We start from the raw sequence: 22,500 nt of genomic DNA on the forward strand, positions 1-22,500 counted from the left end.
TTGAAGTAAAGATGTATGCATTTTTACCATTACAGTAACAATTCATTGAATATACCAATGGAATCCTAAAGGTGATGGAACATAAGTGGTAAAACTGTCATATTGTGGACTACATGTCGTCGAAATGTTAAGGGAAATTGATGTTGTGTTTGGAACAACTGTACCAGTGCTGTCATGTATAGATTCTTATCTGAGATTTTAAAAACGCGACAAAAAAGTCATGGTACAATAGATATGGTAAGCCCATATAGCGAATCACCTGTGGATGAGTCACGGGTATTAAAAGTAGTACACACAAATGTCAAAGGATATCTGTATACATAAACCATGTTTTAGGAATTATTTAAGGCAAAAAAATGTTGTAATAGTTGGCGGAGCAGTTGCATTGGTTAAAGGAAAGAGTAAACTAACAATCAGACTGAGAAGGTTTTAGATTTGAAGGAGCTATGTAGGATATGGTGTTGATTAAACTTGCAGGACAACGGCACGCACTTCTGCGCTGAACCGTAGCTATCCATAACACTTAATCTCATTTCTGCCAGGCAGTCGTCCAGTTCGCGCAGAGAGCTTTCTTTTTTCCATTTTCCTCGACTGTTAATTATTTTGATCTCTCACTCTTCACAATTAAATCTCATTAATGAGATTAGCCCGACTATTCTAGCGAGCAGCAGGCGGTGTCATGGAAGAGTGACGTTTTTCCATTTTCTTGCGAGTGTTGTACCTGCATTTGCCACAAGGGGGCACTCGAGTATTTTTTATGGCTGCGGCAGCAGCACCGTTCAGGGAAAAAAAGAGAAGATTATAAACTAGGAATACAAATTCCGTGAAGCCCTGTTCGCAGTAATGCAGCGATAATTCTTTTTTTCTCTCTAGCTGACAGACTCGCTGTTTTATTTCTTTGTACTGACCAAGAGGCGCTGCACTAGCGCTCCGTTTATCTGTGTGTTAGAGAGCGATCTACTGGGGAGATCAGTCTTTGAACAGTTTTCACTGTGTCCAAATGCAGAAAACATCGGCAGAGTAACACGATTGTGCTGGAGCCTTCTTCCTCGTCAATTCCGAGAACAACTCGTTTTGAAATCTGTATATTTTATTGTGTCATCGCGACCGGGCATCCTTTTTCTCTTCAAGTTTTGTGGGCGGAAAAAACTAAATTGCTCTTGCGTTGCGTGGACAGAAGGATCTCCGTACCCCCCAACGGACTTAAAGAGGGGAAACAACGTGCTTCGAATATAGAGCAGACTTAAACTCATACACGCACCTCTCTGGACTGCGCGCTGCTTTCGTGAAGCGGCCAAAAAATATTGACCAGAAACGTTTGGAATAATTTAAACATTTCACAGGTTTGAAACGATTGATCTCGTGAAATCAGTTTCATTGAGCGTCTTTGAGGCTTTCTTTCGGTACCGTCCCCGTAATCGGAACCATTGGGCATCAGCTCTCGTGGTAAACGTCAAAACAATAAAGCAGAAAAAAAAATCGTTTTACGCGAAACCGGTCTTCTGTTTTGACATGCAGTAGCCTCTTTGATTTCACCTATGGCTTCGCTGTATCAGAGATTTACGGGAAAGATTAACACGAACAGGTCCTTTCCCGTTCTACCTGAAGCCAGCCGTCTCCTAGGCGGACAGTGCGCCGAAGAGGACAATGCGGGGAAGACCACACGCCCCTTGCAAGACGGCCGTCCTCGTTTCCGCTATCAGCACAGGAGTGAGTGCGAAGACGAGGATGTAAGAGAAATCTTGTTCTTACCCGTCTCTTGTGTTTGCCAGGTGCTCGTGTCCATTTTACCCCTGCGCCGTTGCTGTTTAGCTCGTTTAACCCAGATGTGGTATTAACCTGCAAGCGGGTCTTTGCTAATAAATACAGCCACTTTCATTTTGTCTCGCACCTTTACTTTACAAGAATGTCCTTGAAAATGATGAAAAAAGAGGTTACACTATGTTTTCACGCCGCCGAAATCTTTACATTTCTCGTGTTTTTATCTGGAAGGTACAACGCCGTAGGTGCTGCTCCGTCTCTCTCTCCTGCCTATGAGACGACTGCGTTAGCGTTATTTGAAAGTTGTCCCTTCTGTTTTTATGAAAATAGTTTGGGTTTTACAGACATGCTTACCGCTGTGTTGGGTCATAGATTGCCGAGCTGCAGCTTTGATTTGTCAATGCGGTCGACCAATATGTTAATCACATTAATAATCTGTTAATTAAATAATCTATTAGTTGTCACAGTCCCATGAACCCGTTCCTTAGTGTGCAGAGCACTCACTTTGTGTATTGCACCGCTAACGGCTCGCCCGTGACGGCTCTGTCGATGACCCTCGATAGATTCAAGAGTTAAGCCTTACTGGGTCGATACTTCTGGGCTATTTGTTTGCAAGTCCCTAAGAATACGGGCAATAAATCAAACAGATGGCTTGCCAGCTCCAGTCCCGCAGCGAGCACTACTCGATTCATAATATTCTGGAGGGAGCCGTTGACAGCATCGCACCGTTTTCGAATAATTTGTTCTGTTACGAAAACTCTTTTGGTCCCTGCTCGTCAACAGTTTAAGGAGTGCGGTTTCCAGTTCTGAAGCATATAAATAGACAGCAAACATGTAAGGTATAAAACAAATTTATTCTCTGTTTCTGCTCCACGCCCCCCCCCCCCCCCCCCCCATTTGGTGAAAACTGAATGTTTTTAATGTTAAGGGCTGTGATATTATTAAAAATAATAGTTAAAAACTCAGCGGTGCTAGATGGACTATGTGTGTGTGTGATAGTAATCAAGTTTAGTTTATTCTCTGAAATCCTTTTGGTTGAAAACTGTACTTTTTATGCTGTAAGTATTAAAGTATGTGTGCGTGGAATTTGGAAAGTATATGCATTAGTGTAGAGGTGAAGTCGTTATAAATCAGTCCATTTAAACCTGTCCGTGTTAGCTGAGCGTTATTGCGGCATCTCTGGTGTGCCCTGAAAACGTTTAAGCAGTAGGGGTCGCCTTTGTTTGTGAAAAGAAGGCCCGTCTTACGTACTTTAGAAATAATATCCGATATTATTTCTAAACTGAAAACTGCACAGTAAGTAAGTAAGTAAATGCTAGTCATTTTGCTTATAGCAACTTCAATGAAGAAAACGTTTACGGTTACTGTATTACCCGAGGCTTATTTCAAGAGGATACCTAAATGATAAGATATTTTACCTGAATGAAGTTTTACATTATCTGAGACTACAAAAAATAATCAGATTTTGATGTTGTTGTTCGCCGGAGAGCTGCGGAGAGAGACCCAGGTGTTTCCGCTCGCTGTATCTGAATGCGCAGCATGTGGCGCTGTCCGTGGTCCTGAGGCGCAGAAACACGCTGACGCTCCACACTCGCGTCATTCGCGATCTCTCGCCGTGGGCCCGCGAGTTTTGGTCGAATTAAACGCGCCGTGGATTAAATAGCTTTAAACATTAGCGCTCGAAACGCTTGAGAACTCTTCGGCGCCCCGGTAAGACGTCGGGAGCGAGTCGTGGGTGTGATAAATGAATGCGGCTGTTAGGCTAACTGAGAGAACTGCTACGGAGGGTTTAAAGAGAGACGGGAGTCATGGATGGAATATTAACTACACTCCCAGCAAACATTGAGGATTTAAGTCCTTAAATCCGTGTCAAAGGTTTGGTAAGTCAGGCCTTGGCGGTGCACCTCTCTCCCCCCTAATCATCTTGCCTCAGGCATCATTATATAGTAGGTCAGAACCTATAACCTTCCAAACTTAAATTATGTGCAGCATAATTTATGTTTTTAAGTTTATACATAGAGATCCTAGATGCTTCCAGCAGATAGTGTTTTCAGAAAATGCTAGGCAATCATAACACATTAAAAATATCGTCTGTTACAGCCTCAGCTCAGTAAACAGCTATACCGTTGTTGAGACCCGTGCCAGTCAAAGCATCGTGCAAGCAGAATGAAAATATGTAATGAAAATAATTTAGTAATGTGTTGTTGTTGTTTCTATTATTTGTTTTTTTTTTTTTTGAAGAATGTAGGTGTCTGAGACAGTTGGAGTCAATTTCATTTCAGTTCAGGCAATTCTGAAAACAAATCAAAACTGAGTCCATTCCTTGAACAGTCTTCACAGAAAATGATGGCATTGATTGGATTTCGGTCCCCTGGGAAGTGACCTGGTTAGTGAAGTGAAGACCGTTGCCTAAGCCACTTTCTGCAACACCTTTCGCCACAGAACTAAATGTCCCCCTCTCCACATCCCTGGGAAATGTGGTTTTGTCCTATGCAATGATTTAAAATGATTGTAAATTACACATTTATCTGTCATTTTGTCTGCCTGGCTGCCATCCACTTCCTTTAAGGCAGTGAATGTATACATGCAGAATGTGGTTTTACCATCACAGTAATTCATCTTTGCCCTCCACCGTATGTTTGTTTAGGATTTAGCACAGAAATGAACCTTCATGTTAAAGGATAGTAAGTGGGCTTTTGGACAAGAGTTTTCAGGAATAAAAGAAGAAATGGTTACTGTATGGTCAGTTTATTAGAAGCCAAAGGAACCATTTTCGGGTGACTTACGTTTCCTGCAGTATGTCTTTAAGAAGCGCACACCGTGCAGTTTTCCCTTCTTCATATACAGTCAAGAATTGAGTTTAATGCTGATTTTGGCTTTTGTCTCTAAACTGTGAAAGCACATTTTAAAAATACTTTAAAATGGGCAAAATGAGAAGTGAAGACTACAGAGAAATATTGACTTGTCTATAGTTAGAAATGAAAGCCTAGTGCTTGAGGTAACTTGCATGCAATCTCATCTCACTGTAGGGCTGGGTAAGTCAATCAAAATGTTTTCTTCCGACAGGAATATGATTCCCACCAGAATCGAGCTTAGTATTGCGAATAATACAATAATAATAATAATAATAATAAAAAACATGAAAAGAAAGATGAAATTTTAATTTCAATACCTGGAGTCGCTGCCTCTCTTTCAAAGTGTGTGCTTTGCTTAGCTGAGAGCTTTTGTGCTTCTCTCCATTGATAGCGAGCGCCTGTTACTGAATTGGTGCTAATGATGTGCTGAACAGAATGAGTGAGGCTCTTTCACAGAGATGCCCCGGCAGAACTGAAAATGAGACGATTTCCATCTCCTTGTTGTTTCTCTGTCAGCCGTTTCTAAAAAAGGTACCCAGGGTGGTTGTGAGTGAATGTGAAATGCAAAGGGGATGTGTTTGCCTGAGGTTGCGGAGCATCCATAAATCTGCCATTCATTCAGTGTATTCTGCTGATCACACCCTGCCTGGAGAAAGCATTCAAATGTTTATTGATTTTTTTTTTTTACTGTAAAACTGAAAAAAAAAGTAGTTCAACGGTCCAATTAGATACCCATTTTTAATGATAATGTCCCTCACCTGAAGGTATTGCATTTCACATACGTATGTTTGTTTGCATCTTATGACATTCTCGCTAAAGGGGTGCAGTAACAAGTGTTTACCACTAGATGTCGAGGTTGAGTCAAAGGGGAGAGGGTCTGCAATCCTCGATTGAACATAAAAGGGAAACTACTAGTTATCATTCATAGGGCAGTCATAGGTGTTCATTAAGTTGGGGAAGTAACACAGAGCTGCTGCTTTTATTTTATTTAGTTACTTATCTTTTCGTTATTTCGTTCACAAGACTGAAAACGGATGAAGTAAAATTAATTAGTCATTGCATCTGCATTTCTCTAACACATCTGCATTTCTCTAACACATCTGCATTTCTTGCTACATACTGAGATCACAGCTGAGCAGGAGATGCTGGTCTGGGGTCAGTTGGTGAAAAAAATCTGAGATCTGTGAACTGTTTGTGTGTGTGTATGTATGTGTGTAATATTAATGTTATAAATATATGTTTACTCATAATAAATGATTATTGCAGTTTGTTTTGTACAAACAAATGACATTATTATTCCAATAATAAATAATGTAATAAGAAGTGTAATGTAATAATGAATGCAATAATGTGATAATAATATTGTTATTATTATAATAAATAATTTGCGCGACCCTGTAGCATGGTGGTAAGGAGCAGGGCTTATAACTGAAATGTTGCTGATTCCCCAGTGGGGAAAGGTATTTAACCCAGAACTGCCTCAGGAAATATCCAGCTGTATAAATGGAAACCATCCAAAAATAGTAACCTATGCAAGTCGCTCTGGATAAGAGCATCTGCTAAATGACAATAATATATAATGTACAATGTACAATGAATAATAATGAATAATAATGTATAATAATGTACAATGAGTGAATGCCATCATTGTGCACACTTGTAATGAATGAGATTGTTACATATTATTGCTGTGTATTATTATCTAATGTAGTATGTAGTAATGCAACATTGTGATATAGAATATGATATACAGTATTGCATACTATATGATCCTTAATGGAATAATGTGAGGATGTGTGTGAAGGGACATAGTGATGCATTGGACAGAGTAGCTGTCTTAGAGGTCTTAGGCTATCTGCTGTTTCAACACTCAGCAGGATGGTGATGCAATATAAATCATTGTTTTTCTTTTTTTTTCTTATAGAAAGTCAGCTTAGTGAGCTTTCAGGCTGTCTAGAACATGCGTGATTCATTTCCCTCTTCAATACTGAAGCACAGCTTTGGATAGAATACTGCAGTTGATAGTAATTTGATACTGTTGTGCAAATGGCCCTCCAGAGAAAACCAAGCTGCTTCAACTTATTTTAGCAGCCGCAAATCACATGTTTGATGCGATTGCAAAATGCAGTGCGTTTAATGAGTTAATATCTTGTTTTGGCCTTTGTTAGCATCCTCATTGTTTTAACACTCAGCTGTAGTCTGCTTTGCAAAATTCACGACCGGGGGTTTAACCAGCCTCTCCACGTGAGATCAGTCCGCGGGTTTGGGCCGTCTTTCTCCGCGTTTAATGAGCACGCCGGGGCTGTGGGCTGCAGCGTAGCTCTTGGAAGCAGCGCCTCTCTGTGTTTGAGATGCTTGTTTCATGCAATCACAGGTAATTGCTACAAATCCGTACTTAGTCACAGCAGGTAATTGACCGGGAGCCCTGCCAAAATATGCACCGCAAAAAAACAATGACATCATCTTTTGTGCCGCTCCCTGTGAAATGCTGCGAATGTCTCCCTCTTCGTTGAAACCCAGTGTTCTCGTCACTGGTTGTGTACTGTAAGGCGCTGGTCTTTGGCACACACGTTCTGGTTCCTATTTTTGCGATTATATTTGTTTTTAACTGGGATTTTCTGCAGTCCCATGCCTGTTGCTGGCTGGTTTCCTGGTATTCTTGTTCTTCTCTCTTTGGTTTTAATCTTTATTTTCTAGAGGTTCAGTTCTTCATGTTTTTCAGGAATCACTTGGATTGGCTGATCAGCTTCTATGGCCACTCATCCATTTCCTGTCCGTACAGGAAGTGAGCCTTGTGTATTGCCACATAGTTGGCACTAGGCAGCCAGGAGTGAACATACCTTGAACAATGATTCACATCCACAACTGGAATCTTTAACTTCTAAAAGAACAGACATAAGGATCAGCACTTTCTCAGAATACAACCAATAAGTGGCACATGGGATTAGTCACACAGGTATTTAAAACTGGTCTGCCACTTTCCCTCACACACAATGGCAAGAGTCCCTGATGTCTGTTTACTGAGACTTGCAACACTCCTTTCATGTTTGTGGCTGGACAGTGACAGTAGGATGCAAGCTGTGGTAGGTGTTTGACAGGCTATCAGTGAGAGATCCTCAGAAGAGAGGAGTCTGCCAGTGCCAGAGTGGGGGGGGGGGGGTCCAAGGGACGTCCTCACCCGAGTTTCTCCCGAGTTTCACCTGAGTTTCCCCCATGGCTGCACGCTTCCTTTGAGAGCCGTGACTCAGCTCCTTATTCCTGTCTGGGTTTCTTTTCCTGCCCCGGCCATTTACCTGTGGAGTTGTAGCCTACATGGAAGTGGATGAAACCTCAGTCTGCAGACGCATTTAGTTTTGCTAACTTTGCTGTGTTTTCCAGAAAAACACACAGCTCTCCTTTCAAAGTCCTTGAGTTTTGCTTCCACTGAGAGCATGTGTCGGATTCAGGATGTTCCAGCTAAACTAGGCCATAGGAGCAAATCAGCCTCCTCTTGTGCGTTCTGAAATTCTGATTAATGTGCCCGGTCCCTTTCAAATAAATCACTTACGTAGTTCATTGTTATTATGTGTTATATAAATAAATAAAAAATACTGTCCTTAATAATGTAGATGTGTGTCGATCTCGCCAAAGTCGGTGCTGAAGACGTGGCTGATAATAGAGTCAGCAGAACAGGCAGGCGGTCTTGTTCCGAAAGAAGACATTACGAGCCGAGCGCTGCAGCCGTGAAGGCATTTGAAGCTGGATGAAAGCTTTCGAAAGTACGCCCAGATCATTTGGGAATTTTTTTAACCATTATTGAAGTCAGCGTGGGGTTTGATAGCACGGAAACCTCCAGCAAGGTGCTGGGCTGTGTTTCGGAAATGCCGGGGGCGATATCTCTCTCTCTCTCTCTCCATAACCCCCCCCCCCCCAGCAGCACTCTCCTCCTGTGTCATCAGCAGACAGGGCCGGTACGAGCCCTCTCTGAGACTCCCTGCAGCCAAAGTGGGCAGGACGTCTCCGGGCTTCACCCTGAGATGAACGAATATGCAAAGCATGTTATGAATTCATAAATATAGCCTCATTTTTTTTTTTTGAGAGTTTTAGAACCCTGTGAACACACAGCTTCCCGCCTTAACCATAAAGTCAGGGAAAGAGGGCTCTGGCGTTTTTCGGCTGGTGCTGTTTACTGGTTTGCGGGTGCGAGCCGGCTGGCTTCATTTATGATCTCATCTGTTCATGCATATTCATCACAGCGTGAAGTAGCATAGGTCTGCTTGGCAGATCAAAGAGCACCCGGGTGCTTTCATCTATTAAAGATGTTTTTTTTTTTTTTCTAAAAAAAAAGCATTGTCTAATGGGCTGTTAAACTGCAGCAGCATACTCGTTTCGGTTTTAAGTTACTGCACTGACTGGTCACTGAGTGCCGTTACTGTGATAACAGACATTGTTTGCGTGGGGTGGATGAGTTAATGATTTCAATGAGAGCACAGCAGAGGTCAAGCCACGGGCTCTGGCTTTTATAATTCTCGCACTCTACTCTCTGTATACTGGCTGTTATGCTATCATACTGGACTCTGATACCTTTTCCAGTCGTACACCAACCAGGGGGAGGGGGGGGGGGGGGGGGCGGTTTGGGGCTTGCTAGCTGATGTCATCAAAATGGGGTGGAGTCAGCTGAAGCCGGGTGTTGTTTGCCTGTCTCAGGCTGTGTTCTTTACCAATTATCACGTTTGAAGTTGTGAAGTTCTTTTTTTGATCTTCAACACCCTCCTCTCTACATGCAGCAACACCTGCACTCATTATTGGAGCACTGTGCAGGGGGAAACAAAATTGGAATATGAGTGTCAGGGGGGTCTTGGTGGCAGTGTGGTGGCAGTCGATGTCAAAGTGGATGCAGGTTTGACTCCCCAGTGGGGCACAGCTGCAACAAGCTGGATAAGGTAAACTGTGATGATGCTGTGTTATTTTACCCTGAACTTGGTTACTGTTTTTAGATGATATCCATTTATACAGCTGGCAATTCTGGGTAAAGTACATTGCCCAAGGGGAATTGAAAGAGCAACGGTTTGGTAAGCCCTGCTCCTTACTGCTATGCTACACTGCTGCCCAAACTTTATACATTACATTATACTTCTTTCAGGGTTCAGTACGCAAACAATACAATACCAATGCAAACAGTATTTACCAAAAAAGCAAAAGTAACTCCATGCGGGGCCTTTTTTGGGCTTGGCATCTCTGCAATGACCCAAGTGTCCTTTAGTTGTCCGCTTTACACTTTATTCTTAGATATATATTTCTTGTAATTATTGTTCTATTTTGTTACGTTCTTTGTTTACATTTACATTTATTCATTTGGCAGACGCTTTTATCCAAAGCGACTTACATAGGTTACAGTTCTTTACAATGTTATCCATTTATACAGCTGGATATTTACTGAGGCAATTGTGGGTTAAGTACCTTGCCCAAGGGTACAGCAGCAGTGTCCCAGCGGGGATTGAACCGGCAACCTTTCGGTTAGGAGTCCGGCTTAACCACTATGCTACACTGCCACCCTGTTCTTATGTTCTTATGTTTGTTCTTATATATACCACCTCTTTTGGTTATTATCATTAGTTTTATGTATCTGTTAGTTTATCATGCCACCTGTTCATCTTTGTGGACTGTGGATGTGTGTTTTAACCTTGCATGGCAATTCTGTTGTTTTTATATGGTTTTGTTGTTGGTCTTTACCAGTTTATAAGATTATGACAGTGATTTAGGCCTGTCTCTGTTTACCGCTGGTCAATGATCCAGACAGACTCTTTATTCTGCTTGCTCTGGTTACATCAGTGGCAATGGAACGATATGCATTTTCCTGGAGCTATTTTGAGGCCGTATTATAGAGAGAGGCCAATGACTAGTCAAGCCAATCAGAGCCTCTTTATTAAAGTGAAATAATTAAACTCCATTTCCCGGTGAAACGCCTCTTCAGTATGTAGCGTTTGACTTATTTCTGAGGTGCCCAGCGCTTTAAAAATGTGCATGGATTTCAAAGGAATGCGATAGCTGACCGTGGGAGGGGAGTGTGAAATTTCTCATTACAGAGGGGCTGAAAGACGGCGTCAGAGGAGCACTGATACGCCACGCTTCCCCCTCCTCTGGCTCGGGACTCGGGTTTGGATAAACCCGGCCCGTCTGGAGGACCTCATGCTCCACAGTCTCGAATTAAGTGGGGGATTAGTTCCGGTCCAGGCCCCCTGTAAGAGCCGGCGGGGTTATCTGGGGGCCAGCCTGCCACCCCGCCGCTGAAGGCAGCATCTCTGCCGGGACTGCCGGCGGGATCGGAGAGGGGGCGAGGGCGAGAACAGCAACAACAACGGTCACTGAAACCCCCGTTTCGCTTCCCTTCTGACTGGCCCGGGATAATGAAGCCGTGGGGGGGTTCTGGCAGAGGCTTGGCCCGGGTCCAGGGCCACCGGAGCGCCTGTCAGTGCGAGATTAGGCGTGGGACCGAAGGCGGCCAAATGGCGCTGACGGGAGGAAATTGGATGAGGGCTGCTGGCAGCCTCTGAGTCCTGTTCTCTCTCTGCCATCTTGGCCCCTGGACCGAGGGTGGCCGGACCAAAGGAGGAGGAGGACGGGCCAGGAATGCAGGTTTGAATTTGGGAGATCTGGGGGCGAGACTCCTAGAAACATCTCATAGTGTGACAGGAAAATAAGGCGTCTTCAGCTTTGGTCCGAGTACACACACTCAGACCTGGCACCTACAGCCATCCTCAGCGGCAGATGGCCATCCCCATAAGGCCCCTAGTGCCTGCCGAGACACTGCTGCTGTAGCCATGGGCAAACTACTTAACCCCCAGCTGCCTCAGTAAATATCCAACTGTATAAACGATAACCTAAAAATTGTAACCTATATAAGTGAGGGTAAAAGTGTCTGGTAAATAACAATAATGTAATGTAAATCACAAAAAGCCATCGTCACTTCTGATACAGGAAATATGAGGATGCTTCACCCATGTGGTCTAGGGGTCCAGGGATCTCGTTATATGGTCTCTGAGTTGAGAGTCAGAGGGGCAGGCCCATAGTCAACCTCTCAGATCTTTCTTGTCCAATCAGTAGGCGGTGTCAGGTAGTGTGACCCAGTGAAGACCCGATCATGAAGCCCTGCAGTAGGTTTCCATTCTGAGCCCTTTGTAAATGCCTCTTGCAGGCCTGTATGCCTTGCACCCTTGTATTTCTGAGGCTCATAGATGTTAGAGCTGATGGAGGAATACACCGGAGTGTAGGCCAGGTGAGGAGAACCAGCATGTCCTTCCTCTCAGAAAACAACCACCCTTAATAAGACTATACAGAATCACAATCAATGTCAGTTCAGTTATATTTACTTTTCATTTGAAATGGATTTTGAATCAGTGGTATATGTATCTCAAAGCCCCATCATTATAATAATAATAAAAATAATAATAATAATAGTACTACTAATAATAGTAATAATAGTTATCGTTATGGCACTGATTTGTTTCCCATGGTGCCTTGCTGTGCCTGTGGCTGTGCTTGTCTCCACCCCAATCCCCCCAGCCCCCCCAGCCCCCACCGCCCCCCAACGCTGGCTGGCTGTCATTAGCAGGGGTAACAGACACTCTGCACGCCACTCTGCCCTGCTGCTTCAGCGGGGACCCTTCTCCTCGTTGCCATGGTTTCCAAGGTGGAGAGGCTGAGGCCGCGTGCTCCGCCACCTCGGGGAGCTCATAAGGTGCAGAGATGTATGGCCAGGTGCCAAAAGTCAGAGAAACCTGATGCGTCCAGAAAGTGTTTTCTTGTTCTGTCTCAGTGTAGTCATATAAGCAAAAACATACGTGATGGTGTGATCATGACCACATGGGGTAATGACACACACGCATACACACACTCGTGAATGCACACACACACTGACACACACACTTGCACACACATACATATACACACACACGTAATTTTGACCTCATAACATGGGACTGAGACAGACACTCACAGGAGTATCACTGGCAAGTCTACAGGTATGCCACCAGCGCAAGCCCCCTGCCATACGAGGGCCTGCCCATGTGACTGTCTGTCTGCCCATGTGACCTCCGGAGACGGCCTGCTATTGGCCGGGCTGGAAGCTCATTTATCTGCGCTTGTGTTCCTCGGCCGCGTGTCACTCGCTTGTTTGCCCTGTCCCCACCGCGGCGGCGACGGATGATTATCATTAATAATGTTGTCTTTTCCGTTACATTTCCCATGCTCCTCTCGGGCCCCTCTCCCCCACAGTGTTTACAGGCCCCGGAGAGAGAGAGCGGCGTCACATAACCAATCGCAGGGCATCGTTCTTCCTCGGCCGGGTGGAACCCGCGTTCAGGCCCGTCGAGCTCATCCCCCCCCCCCCCCCACCCCTGGCGGGCGGGGCGTTGGAGGGGCGCGATGCGCTCCTCTCCAAGGGTCACCCGTCTGACGAGCTTATTTAGGCGTTATTTACGAGGCTGTTCCGCCGGTCCCGCGGCAATTAGGATGAAAAATAAGCCTACAGACTGGGAGCACACCTCGTTTTTGCATCTTCAGCCGGCTGCCTCTGAAGTTTTTACCCGACTTCCAGGCGGAGGCTGCTGGCTGTGTGAATGTCCTTTGTTTTGCGTTTTTTTTTCCTCCTCATAAAGCAGTAACCTAATTCGGGCACACGCCGGGCCCCTCCCTCAGGGCCAGGAGGAACACCGCCTGCGGGAAATTTTTTTTTTTTGCTTCGTCTCTTTAAAACTTTGCTCCTGCTGCCTAAATATAGCCACCTCTATTTACCTCTTCATCTCGCTCCCTAGATATTCTGAGGAGCCGCTGTTGATGTTTAATGCGTTTTTTTGTTTGCATGTGTCACCGCTGAAGGTGTTATCTTTTTCTTTGTCTTCCTTTTTTTTTTTTTGTTGAACTGAATTATTCATTTATGCCAGCGTATAGTTTGCCTTCCGGTTTGAAAGATGAGAGTTGCTTTGAGGTATTCTGGGATATGTTCTCATGTGGGACATAATCATCTTTGACTGCTGACTGTGTAAAACGGAGTGACAGATCATTATTCTCTAGCCTACGATTGTTCCTCCTTTTAAAAAGGCGAGGTTTGTTTTTCCTGTTTTGAAGTGCACTGTGCAGTAGCCAATCAGGTGACTTTCTACGTTGGTGCTGCCCCTCCAAAGGCTGCACATGCCGAGGATCCAGGCGACTGACCTCGACTGCATCTGTGATTACAGTACCGGTCAAAAATTGGGACACACGTGATTAAGATAATGGGAAACATGCATTCAAAGACATGTTGGTCTAAAGACTTATGCTTACATGGTTTAAATGTGTTTCTTAGACAAATGTAAATATTGAAGTTGATGCCTATGTATGAATTTCTTTTCAAAAAAAATTTTAAAAACATTTTTTGGCTGCTTTTGAACAAATACGAGATGAGAGTTGATTTGTTTAACACTGCTTTGGTCAATGCATATTTCCATTTGTGTTATTTCATAGATTTGATGTCTTTACTATGATTCTAAAATGTGGAAAAATAGTAAAAATAAGGAAAAATCCTTCTATGAGTAGGTGTGTCCAAACTTTTGACTGGTACTGCACGGTACAGACCACAGTGGCACAGTTGCGCATGTTGGAGCAGAGCCTGCAGTACCCACCCTTCACCACTAGAGGCTGTCCTGTTCCCACTCCAGCTGAGCTCGAGGCGGGGAGGGTGGTGTCAGTGGGAAAAGCAGGGCAGTGCATTGCTAGGTGGCGCCACCCGCAGGAGATGGTGGGAAGGGGGCGCAGAGGAGAGAGTGAGGCCGGAGCAGGGAGAGGCTGGGTCATTCTCAAAGTGTCTGGCCATGTTTAGGGAATGCCCTCGTAGAGAGGGTGGAGGGGCCAGAGCCTCCTGGTAGCTACAGCCAGCAGTTTCGGGAGTACGGCCTGACCCCTGGCCTGCTCCAGATCCCAGGAAGACCCCAACCCAGGGGAGACTGGTGATGTCCAGTGAGAGGGGGGCGCACAGACTGGCTGATATTGAGTCCCAGACAGATTCAGACAGACAGGCGTCATTAAGTGTGTGTGCGTGGTCCCTGTGAGTCTGGGGTGGGGAAAAGGCCTCGCATAGATCATTAGATAAACTGTCAGCACGAATTTATGTCAAGGTCCTGTCAATTACTTATTAATACTCCTTCATCTTTTTTATTCATATTGATGAAAGTTCATTGCTTTGCAGCACCTGTCCTAAATCAGACACTGTTCACCCTGTATAAATGATGTATTAATAATCAATAAATAAAAATGATTGCTAAAATGCACCATTCGACTTATTTTGCAATGTCAGTGCCAAAGTCAGTGATATTGTTCCAGTGATGCTGGCTTAAGAGCCGACACTGCAGTCATTGTTAATAGCATTGTAATAACATATTAATTAATTGCTTAATTAACGAGTCCTTAATATAAAGTGATACCGAAGGTTCAGATGAGAGTGGATGGTGAGTGTTGAGTGTCTGTGGGAGTGGGGTCGATTGCCTGCCAGTGCTCCATTTTCTGTGTAATTTCGTTGCAGGACTGTGCCACAGAGGAGTATAGCTTTGAACACTCCCACGTGTGTTTTAAGGTCACTGGACTGCATTCTTGTGCAACGCATTTGTAGATGAAGGTCTTCCATGTGTAATTGGTGGTAAGATTAGGTTATCGGGCCGTTCACGCGCTGTTTGACGGACACACAAAGGCCTGCCTGGCTGCCTTTCTGTTTATTTTAACTCGGCTCAGTTTGAGTGTCATTTTAACAAATAAGAAACACGCTTCCTTACCCAAATCTGGAATTCCACCAGCAGCTCAGTGCATGGGGTGAGACAGCAGGACTTGGCAGTGTATGGGGGGGGGGGGATCTCATGCATTTTAATGCGCCGAGCCCAGAAAGAGAGAAGGAAATGTCGGGAATGTTTATGGGAGCGTCCCTATCCGTGCCCAATTCACACCGGCGTACCTGGCGTAGATCTGTCAACAGAGGGCAGAGTTCTCTCAAGATTCAATTTTAACCTGAGACGATAATAGGATTTAACATTTAAGAAGTGTTTTTGCTCTTCGGCTGTGCGCTTCTCCCTGGGAGCTGACGAATGCCTGCACCCCCGATTCATAAATCATCTGTACCCCTCTAAGGGAGAGCCCCCCCCCCGCTTTGCCATGTCTCTCATAACGATCAGAGAATCGATGGGAATCATATTACTCTGCCTATTCTCCTTCCTCTGAAGGCCGAGACAGTAGCAAAAGGAGCCAGGTGAAGACAGCTGAGCACCGCTGCTCCGCGGGAGAGACACCCACGCGGGTCTGCTCCCTCTCGCAGAGATCGGCCGTGTCGACCGAGTGCGCAAAAGCTGAGGGACTGTTCTCCTACAAGGGCTGATCTTTGCCAGCATTCAGGGTTGCAGGTTTCAGTCCTGGCTGGGGCACCACTGTTGCTCCCTTCAGCAGGTTATCTCAGCCAGGTTTCCCCCATAAAAATTCAGCTGTGTTAATTAATCATATACATAAAATTAAAATGTATGCTATATGGACAAAAGTATTCGGACGCCTCACCATTATACCAACAGGGACTGTAATGACATTGTATTCAAATACATATACTTTAATATGGAGTTGGTCCCCCTTTTGCAGCTATAACAGCTTCCACTCTTCTTGGAAGACTTTCCACAAGATTTTGGAGTGTTTCTGTGGGAATTTGTGCCCGTTCATTCAAGTAGAGCATTTATGAGGTCAGGCACCGATGTTGGACGAGAAGGCCTGGCTCGCAATCTCCGTTCCAGTTCATCCCAAAGGTGCTCGATGGGGTTGAGGTCAGGGCTCTGAGCGGGCCAGTCAAGTTCTTCCACACCGAATTCATCAAACCATGTCTTTATAGTCCTTGCTTTGTGCACTGGGGCACAGTCATGTTGGAATAGAAAAGGGCCTTCCCCAAACTGTTGCCACAAAGTTGGAAGCATAGCGTTGTCCAAAATGTCTTGATATGCTGAAGCATTAAGATTGCCCTTCACTGGAGATAAGGGGCTAAGCCCAAACCCTGAAAAACAGGTGTGGCCAAATACTTTTGTCCATATAGTGTATTTAATAAGAATAATGTATAAATATGTGGGCATAAAAAGTGCAGCATTGTACAGGATTTAAGGATGGTGGGTGTCTTCAAAATACATAAATCAGGATGATAAACTGCCAAGCGACTTTTCTGTAAAAAGAAAGACTCATTGTTCAAACACCTCAGTTTCACTGATAGAGTAAAGCAATGGCATTACATTACATTAATGGTATTTAGCAGACTTAAATACCATTAAATACCTTAACTTACACCAGTTACAGGTTTTTACAATGTTATCCATTTACACAGCTGGAGGTAAATGTGGTTAAGTACCTTTCCCAAGGATACAGTAGCAGTGCCACCGTGGGGAATCGCACTGGCAACCTTTCGGTTAAGGGTCCTGCTTCATAACCACTGTGCCACACTGCCGCCCACAATGGGACAGTATTTAGGAAACTGGACTGAGAACCACAAGGTTGCAGGTTTGAATCTTTGGCAGGGCATTGCCTTCAAGAAGGCGCTTTACCCAGGATTTTAATAGAGGGCACCCAGGGTGTTTCCGTAAAGATCCAGCTGTGTAAATGGATAAAATATACAAATGTAAGCCATTTCAGTGCAAGTATATAGAGGGTTGGAATATAAATTGGAACGGTGAACTCCCCAGCTCAAGCCCAGAGGACTCACATTGTGTAGCAGCTGTCTCTGTATCAAAGGAGATCTGCGGAAACAGTGCTGCTATGTGCTGACAGTATAATGAGAAAGTGTTCACAGAGAGATACGGGTGTGAGGGAAGTTTTAATATGGAGAGGGTTGTCTGCAAACTGCTTCTCTTTACAGCTAGAATAACTGAGAGATTCCTTGCCAATTCCCTGCAAAAAAAAAAAAAAAAAAAAAAAAAATTGGACCTTGCACAACCCAATCCCAGAGGACTCTAGAAAAAAAACAATATACTGAATTGGTCCATGAGGGCACTACAGTACCTAATATACTTTGCTACAATCCAGCTGTATCCAATATCCCATAGAGGAATGCAATCTCTTAGAATCGTATTGTACAATCTCTAAGACAACCCTCATCAAAATCCGGTGGGGCTCTAGTCCGCTGTAGCGCAATTTTAGGATGACCTTTTTAAAAATCCTTTCGTTCAGACATGCACAGTATATATCCCTCTAATGGTCTGGGGACGGATTCCAGCGTCCTTTTTTAGCTGCATAAAAATAACAATCGTCTGTATTTGCCAGCCTGTCTCCCTGCATCGCACATCCTGTCATAAAGACCCTCTGAATTCACCATTACGTGGTGGAAAATTTCAGTATAAATCCTGTTAAGACCCTGAATCTGCAGTCATAATTAATGGTTGTATTTTTTGAAAGTCATAAATGCAGGAGTGCAGCAGTGGAGCATAGTTGTAAGGAGCTCGGCTTGTGACCAAAAATTTGCTGGTTCAGATCCCTACCAGGGCACTGCTGCTGTACCCTTGGGTGAGGTACTTAACCCACAGTTGCCTCAGTAAATATTCGGCTGTATAAATGGATAACGTGTAAGAACTGTAACCTGTATAAGTTGCTCTGGATAAGAGCGTCTGCTAAATGACAGTAATGTAATGTTTATCTCTATTTACTATTAAAAAAGTACTCTACACTAGTATAACAATGAATTAATTCATTCAATAATCCCCCCCCAAACCCCCCCCATCAAAAACCCTCCCTGTCCTCCTGAGGGCCCGCCCCCTGCACGAGGTCCCGCCGCACCCCATAACCAATTATGCGCTGAGAAGTGGACAGCCACCCCGAGCCTGCCACCGTTCCCGCCCTGCAGAGAGAGAAGCTCGGATAACGAACCGCTGAACCTCCCGCCGCTCCGCCGGGGCCCTCGCGCTCTAATTGGACGGATCCCTCTGGCTGTTTCACTCTTTCGGGAAGTGACTTGCGGTGCTGCATTTTCCGCAAGGGCTGATGGGTGTCCGGTTCTCCCTCCCTCTCCGTGCCGCCCATAGCGCCTCGGCTTTCAGAGAACAAGGCGTTCTGTCTTAAAGGGCCTCCCTCCTTCGCTGTGATCACCTGACCTCTCCCTTTATCTCTTTCACTCCACACCGTCCTCGCTGAGTTAAGCGCCTAGAGTTACTCTGGATAACGAGCGCTTCAGAAAGAGAGAAGGCCCACCGTGTGGTGTACATCTCATAGACAGGAGGCAAAAGGGTTGAGTGCTGGGCTGTTGGGTAGCTCAAGCTGAGCTCTACAGCCCGGGTTTGATCCCGGCCCTGTCATCAGCCGAGCCACAGCTGGGAGCAGGCTGGGGTTGGGGTGGCTATGTCAGCAGGGGTTGCTCGTCCCGCTGCTGTCAGGCACCCTGCGACCCTTCAGGCACCTGTTGTAGCAGCGAGCAGGAAGGACCCAGAAGCAGAGATAACTCAAGGAGCAGGGGAGAATTACTACAGACAGAGAATCTTTACTAAACAACGCTGGCACAGGAAGGGACAGAGCGCGGGCAAGCTCAAGACTGAGCAAGGAACACCACAACAAGCAGGGTTTAAATACAGCAAACATTCCAGACTAATTACAAATGTGTGTGGATAATTAGACAATGATTAGACATACACAGTACACACAAACAGGAAGTAAAGTCCCTCTGGTGGATGTTCGGGGAAGCAACTGGGACAGATAGGCTGTCACGAGGACCCCTGCTGGTCGTTGCGGGAAGCCGCCCCTGAAACCCTGACACCGGTTGCTCGGATGACATCAGAGTGGTTGCACCTATCATCCAATGAGTGCCCACTCTGGTATAGTGCACCTGCAGTGTGAAAAATAGCCATTAGCTTTGTAGAGAGTGAAAGTTAAAATCATTCAAAACTAAAATATTTCAACTGCGCAAACTGAAGTGACATATAACTGTTTCCTTTTTTCAAACTTGTGAACATGTTAGTAGCTTTCAGTTGAGGGTTTGAAGTTAGAAGCCCAAACAGTCAATTCTCCAGGTCTGACCTTAAATTAGGTCTATAGCACAAATACACAAAATGCCCCGCTCTCATTCCATTTGTGTGGACCGTGAGTCTGGCACAGCAGAGAGCAGGGTGACCAGATGGCTCTAGGTGAACAGGTGACCCCCCCCCGACACTGTGTGGCTTTTCCTTTGCTGCCAGAAAGGGGCGAGCGTAAACACAGTAATGGACAAGGAGAGCTGTTTGCTGTCACAGTGAAGGCAGCGCGTTAGCGTCCACAGGGTTGCGGACACTGTGGTCCCAGCTGTTCCGCTGTACGTACTGCAGACCATTAGCTCTCTCTGCCTTAGAGAGACAGCGCACTGACATCACCAAGCATCCCAGGTACTGGTACACATAGCACATGCTGTCCATCAGACTGCTGAATTTTAGCCTAATGGGTACCCTTCTCTGTGCTTGTGTTAGCGCTTCTTATCTGTGTATTTCTAGTGGCCCATATACACTGAACAACTACATGATGTATAGGTTTATGTACGTGTGTGTGTGTGTACATATATGTATATAATGTGTGTATGTGTTGTACATGTCATTAATGCACAATTTCCGCCAAATAAGTGTATAATAATTATACTGTTAAATAGGCAGAGAAAGGGGCTTTTAAAAATTAGTCACAAATTACTGTTTTGTCTGAACATTTTTATGGATTTTTGTGAAACACAAAGAAATCTCAAGTAATTGACTGACAGGTCATTAATTTGATTCACTTTGTGTTCCGAGCTCCTTTGTGAGATCCATTACAGACGGAAAGCTGAGATTTCGCCAGGAGTGAAAGCTCCACTCGCGTCAGGGGGGGACTCTTTCTCGGGCTCGGTTTAGGGAACCGTGCACTTTCAGCAGGGATCTGTGGCATCATTCCCACACTGTTAGAACCAGCCCGAGCCGTCCTCTCAGACCTGGATTACTGCCGCGGGGTTCAGTGCAGTTTGCTCCGCGGTTAAGATTTTCATTGAATTGGCAGCTGAGTCAGAGTGAGCCTCCGGATGGGTATTGCGTCCGACGTCTTTCTGGAGGGGGTGAAGGCGCCCGGTCCGCTCCGATCGAGCCTCGGGACTGTAATAGCAGGCGGGGGTGTTTACTGAAATGAACTGCTGGATAATTGACTGCACCGCTGCATAATGGAGAGCGTTGTGAGTTGGGCTGGTGAATAAGCGCTTGTACCGGCTCATTCATTTTAATGGCACTGAAGTCTTGCAGTTTGTCTGTTGTGACCGCTGCAATGCCTCGTGTGGGGACAGCGCTGCCTAAGGATTCTCTGCCACGATTTTACAGCCGTTGCGCTTTTAATATCTCGGCTGTGCTGTTCTCTGATAAGTGTTCCTAGATGCAGAAAAAAAGTGTATTTGAAGATTCGGTTCTGCTGATAGTTTAGCTGTGCAGATAAGCCCTAAAGGGCACAGCGCAGCAAGTGAGAGAGCAACTGCCACGCAAACTGCAGGGTACAGCCTCCTAAAGACCACAGGAAGCTGTCTCATCCAGTTAAACCACTGAATGCAAGTTTAATGCCACACACTGGCTGGTGGTCCGCTGTGGTAATGATGACAACTCACACTGGTGATGGTCAGGTAAGGCTGGCGAACTTGCTGGTGTGCATTACTCCATTGAGTGGTTGAATGACTGGTAGATAGGGATAGATTACATTCGCCAGCATCACGGCAGCAGTGTAGCATAGTGGTACGGAGCAGGGCTCGTAACCGAAACGTTGCTGGTTCAAATCCCCGCGGGGGTGCTGCTGTTGTAACCTTAGGCAAGGTACCAAACTCAGAATTGCCTCAGTAAATATTCAGCTTCATAAATGTATAACGTGAAGTTTTTAATCTGTGTAAGTCACACTGGCTAAGAGTGACTGCTAAATGTCTGTAATGTGATGTGATGTAATGTGATGTGATGTGATGTAATGTAATGTAATGTGATGTAATGTAATGTAATCACAGACCCTTCTGCTCACTTCCTTAGTACAGAGGGTCAGTTTCACACACCATTTTTTGTTTCCTCATTACACTGCACATGGTTAGTTTTTATCTACTTCTCTTGCTGTGGATTAAATGTTACTGGTGACGGCGCTCACTCAAAGACTGGGCCATACACGCCCAAGCAATGTATAGTGGATAGTCAGTTATGCTAAGTGTCTGCTTCGAGCAAACCTCTGATATCGTTTCACCAGGCCATTTAACAATTCATTTACATTTACATTTACATTTATTCATTTAGCAGACGCTTTTATCCAAAGCGACTTACATAGGTTACAGTTCTTTACAATGTTATCCATTTATACAGCTGGATATTTACTGAGGCAATTGAGGGTTAAGTACCTCGCCCAAGGGTACAGCAGCAGTGTCCCAGCGGGGATCGAACCGGCAACCTTTCGGTTACGAGTCCTGCTCCTTAACCACTATGCTTTTTTGTTTGCTAATTCCGCACAAATGAGTGTTTTCAAACCCTTTCATGTGCTCAAGATGTATGCAAATGCAATCAATTGTGAAAAAAAAGAATAATGGTACAATGAACAACCGAGAATGAAGCTAAACTATTTCATTCATCAAAAGGCTGAGTCTTAATTATCCTCTATGGTATTGTTTTTCTTTTGCAATTGAGCATAAATCAATCACTGCCTTCATCCTCCTCTATTCTCTGTAGATGGTAATTATCACTCTTGGGAACTCACACTTTCATTGTGTCCTATGTATCGCATGGCAATTAAACATAACCTTAACCAATTATGAGAGTTCTCCTTCTGTAGATTTGCAAATTTTAGGTTTAAAAAAAGACTTGGGTTTTTTTTTTTTCAGCTGCCCTCTGGCTGGACCCTTAGATAGTTTTGAAGATTCAGCTGAAAGAGAATAGAGGTT

The 22,500-nt window shown here is 44.9% G+C and overlaps 1 protein-coding gene across 1 annotated transcript in view; it reads left to right on the forward strand.

The window, feature by feature from the left end:
* Positions 1-824: 824 nt before the first annotated feature.
* dpp6a (dipeptidyl-peptidase 6a) overlaps positions 825-22,500 on the forward strand; it is a 158,489-nt gene continuing 136,813 nt past the window's right edge. Inside the window, exon 1 of the mRNA XM_036521646.1 lies at positions 825-1,730. Within this exon, the coding sequence (XP_036377539.1) occupies positions 1,539-1,730 (192 nt within the window). The 5' untranslated portion in view covers positions 825-1,538. The remainder of the gene's footprint in view (positions 1,731-22,500) is intronic.

The sequence above is a fragment of the Megalops cyprinoides genome, chromosome 2, assembly GCF_013368585.1.
Source record: "Megalops cyprinoides isolate fMegCyp1 chromosome 2, fMegCyp1.pri, whole genome shotgun sequence".
Classification (NCBI taxonomy): Eukaryota; Metazoa; Chordata; class Actinopteri; order Elopiformes; family Megalopidae; genus Megalops; species Megalops cyprinoides.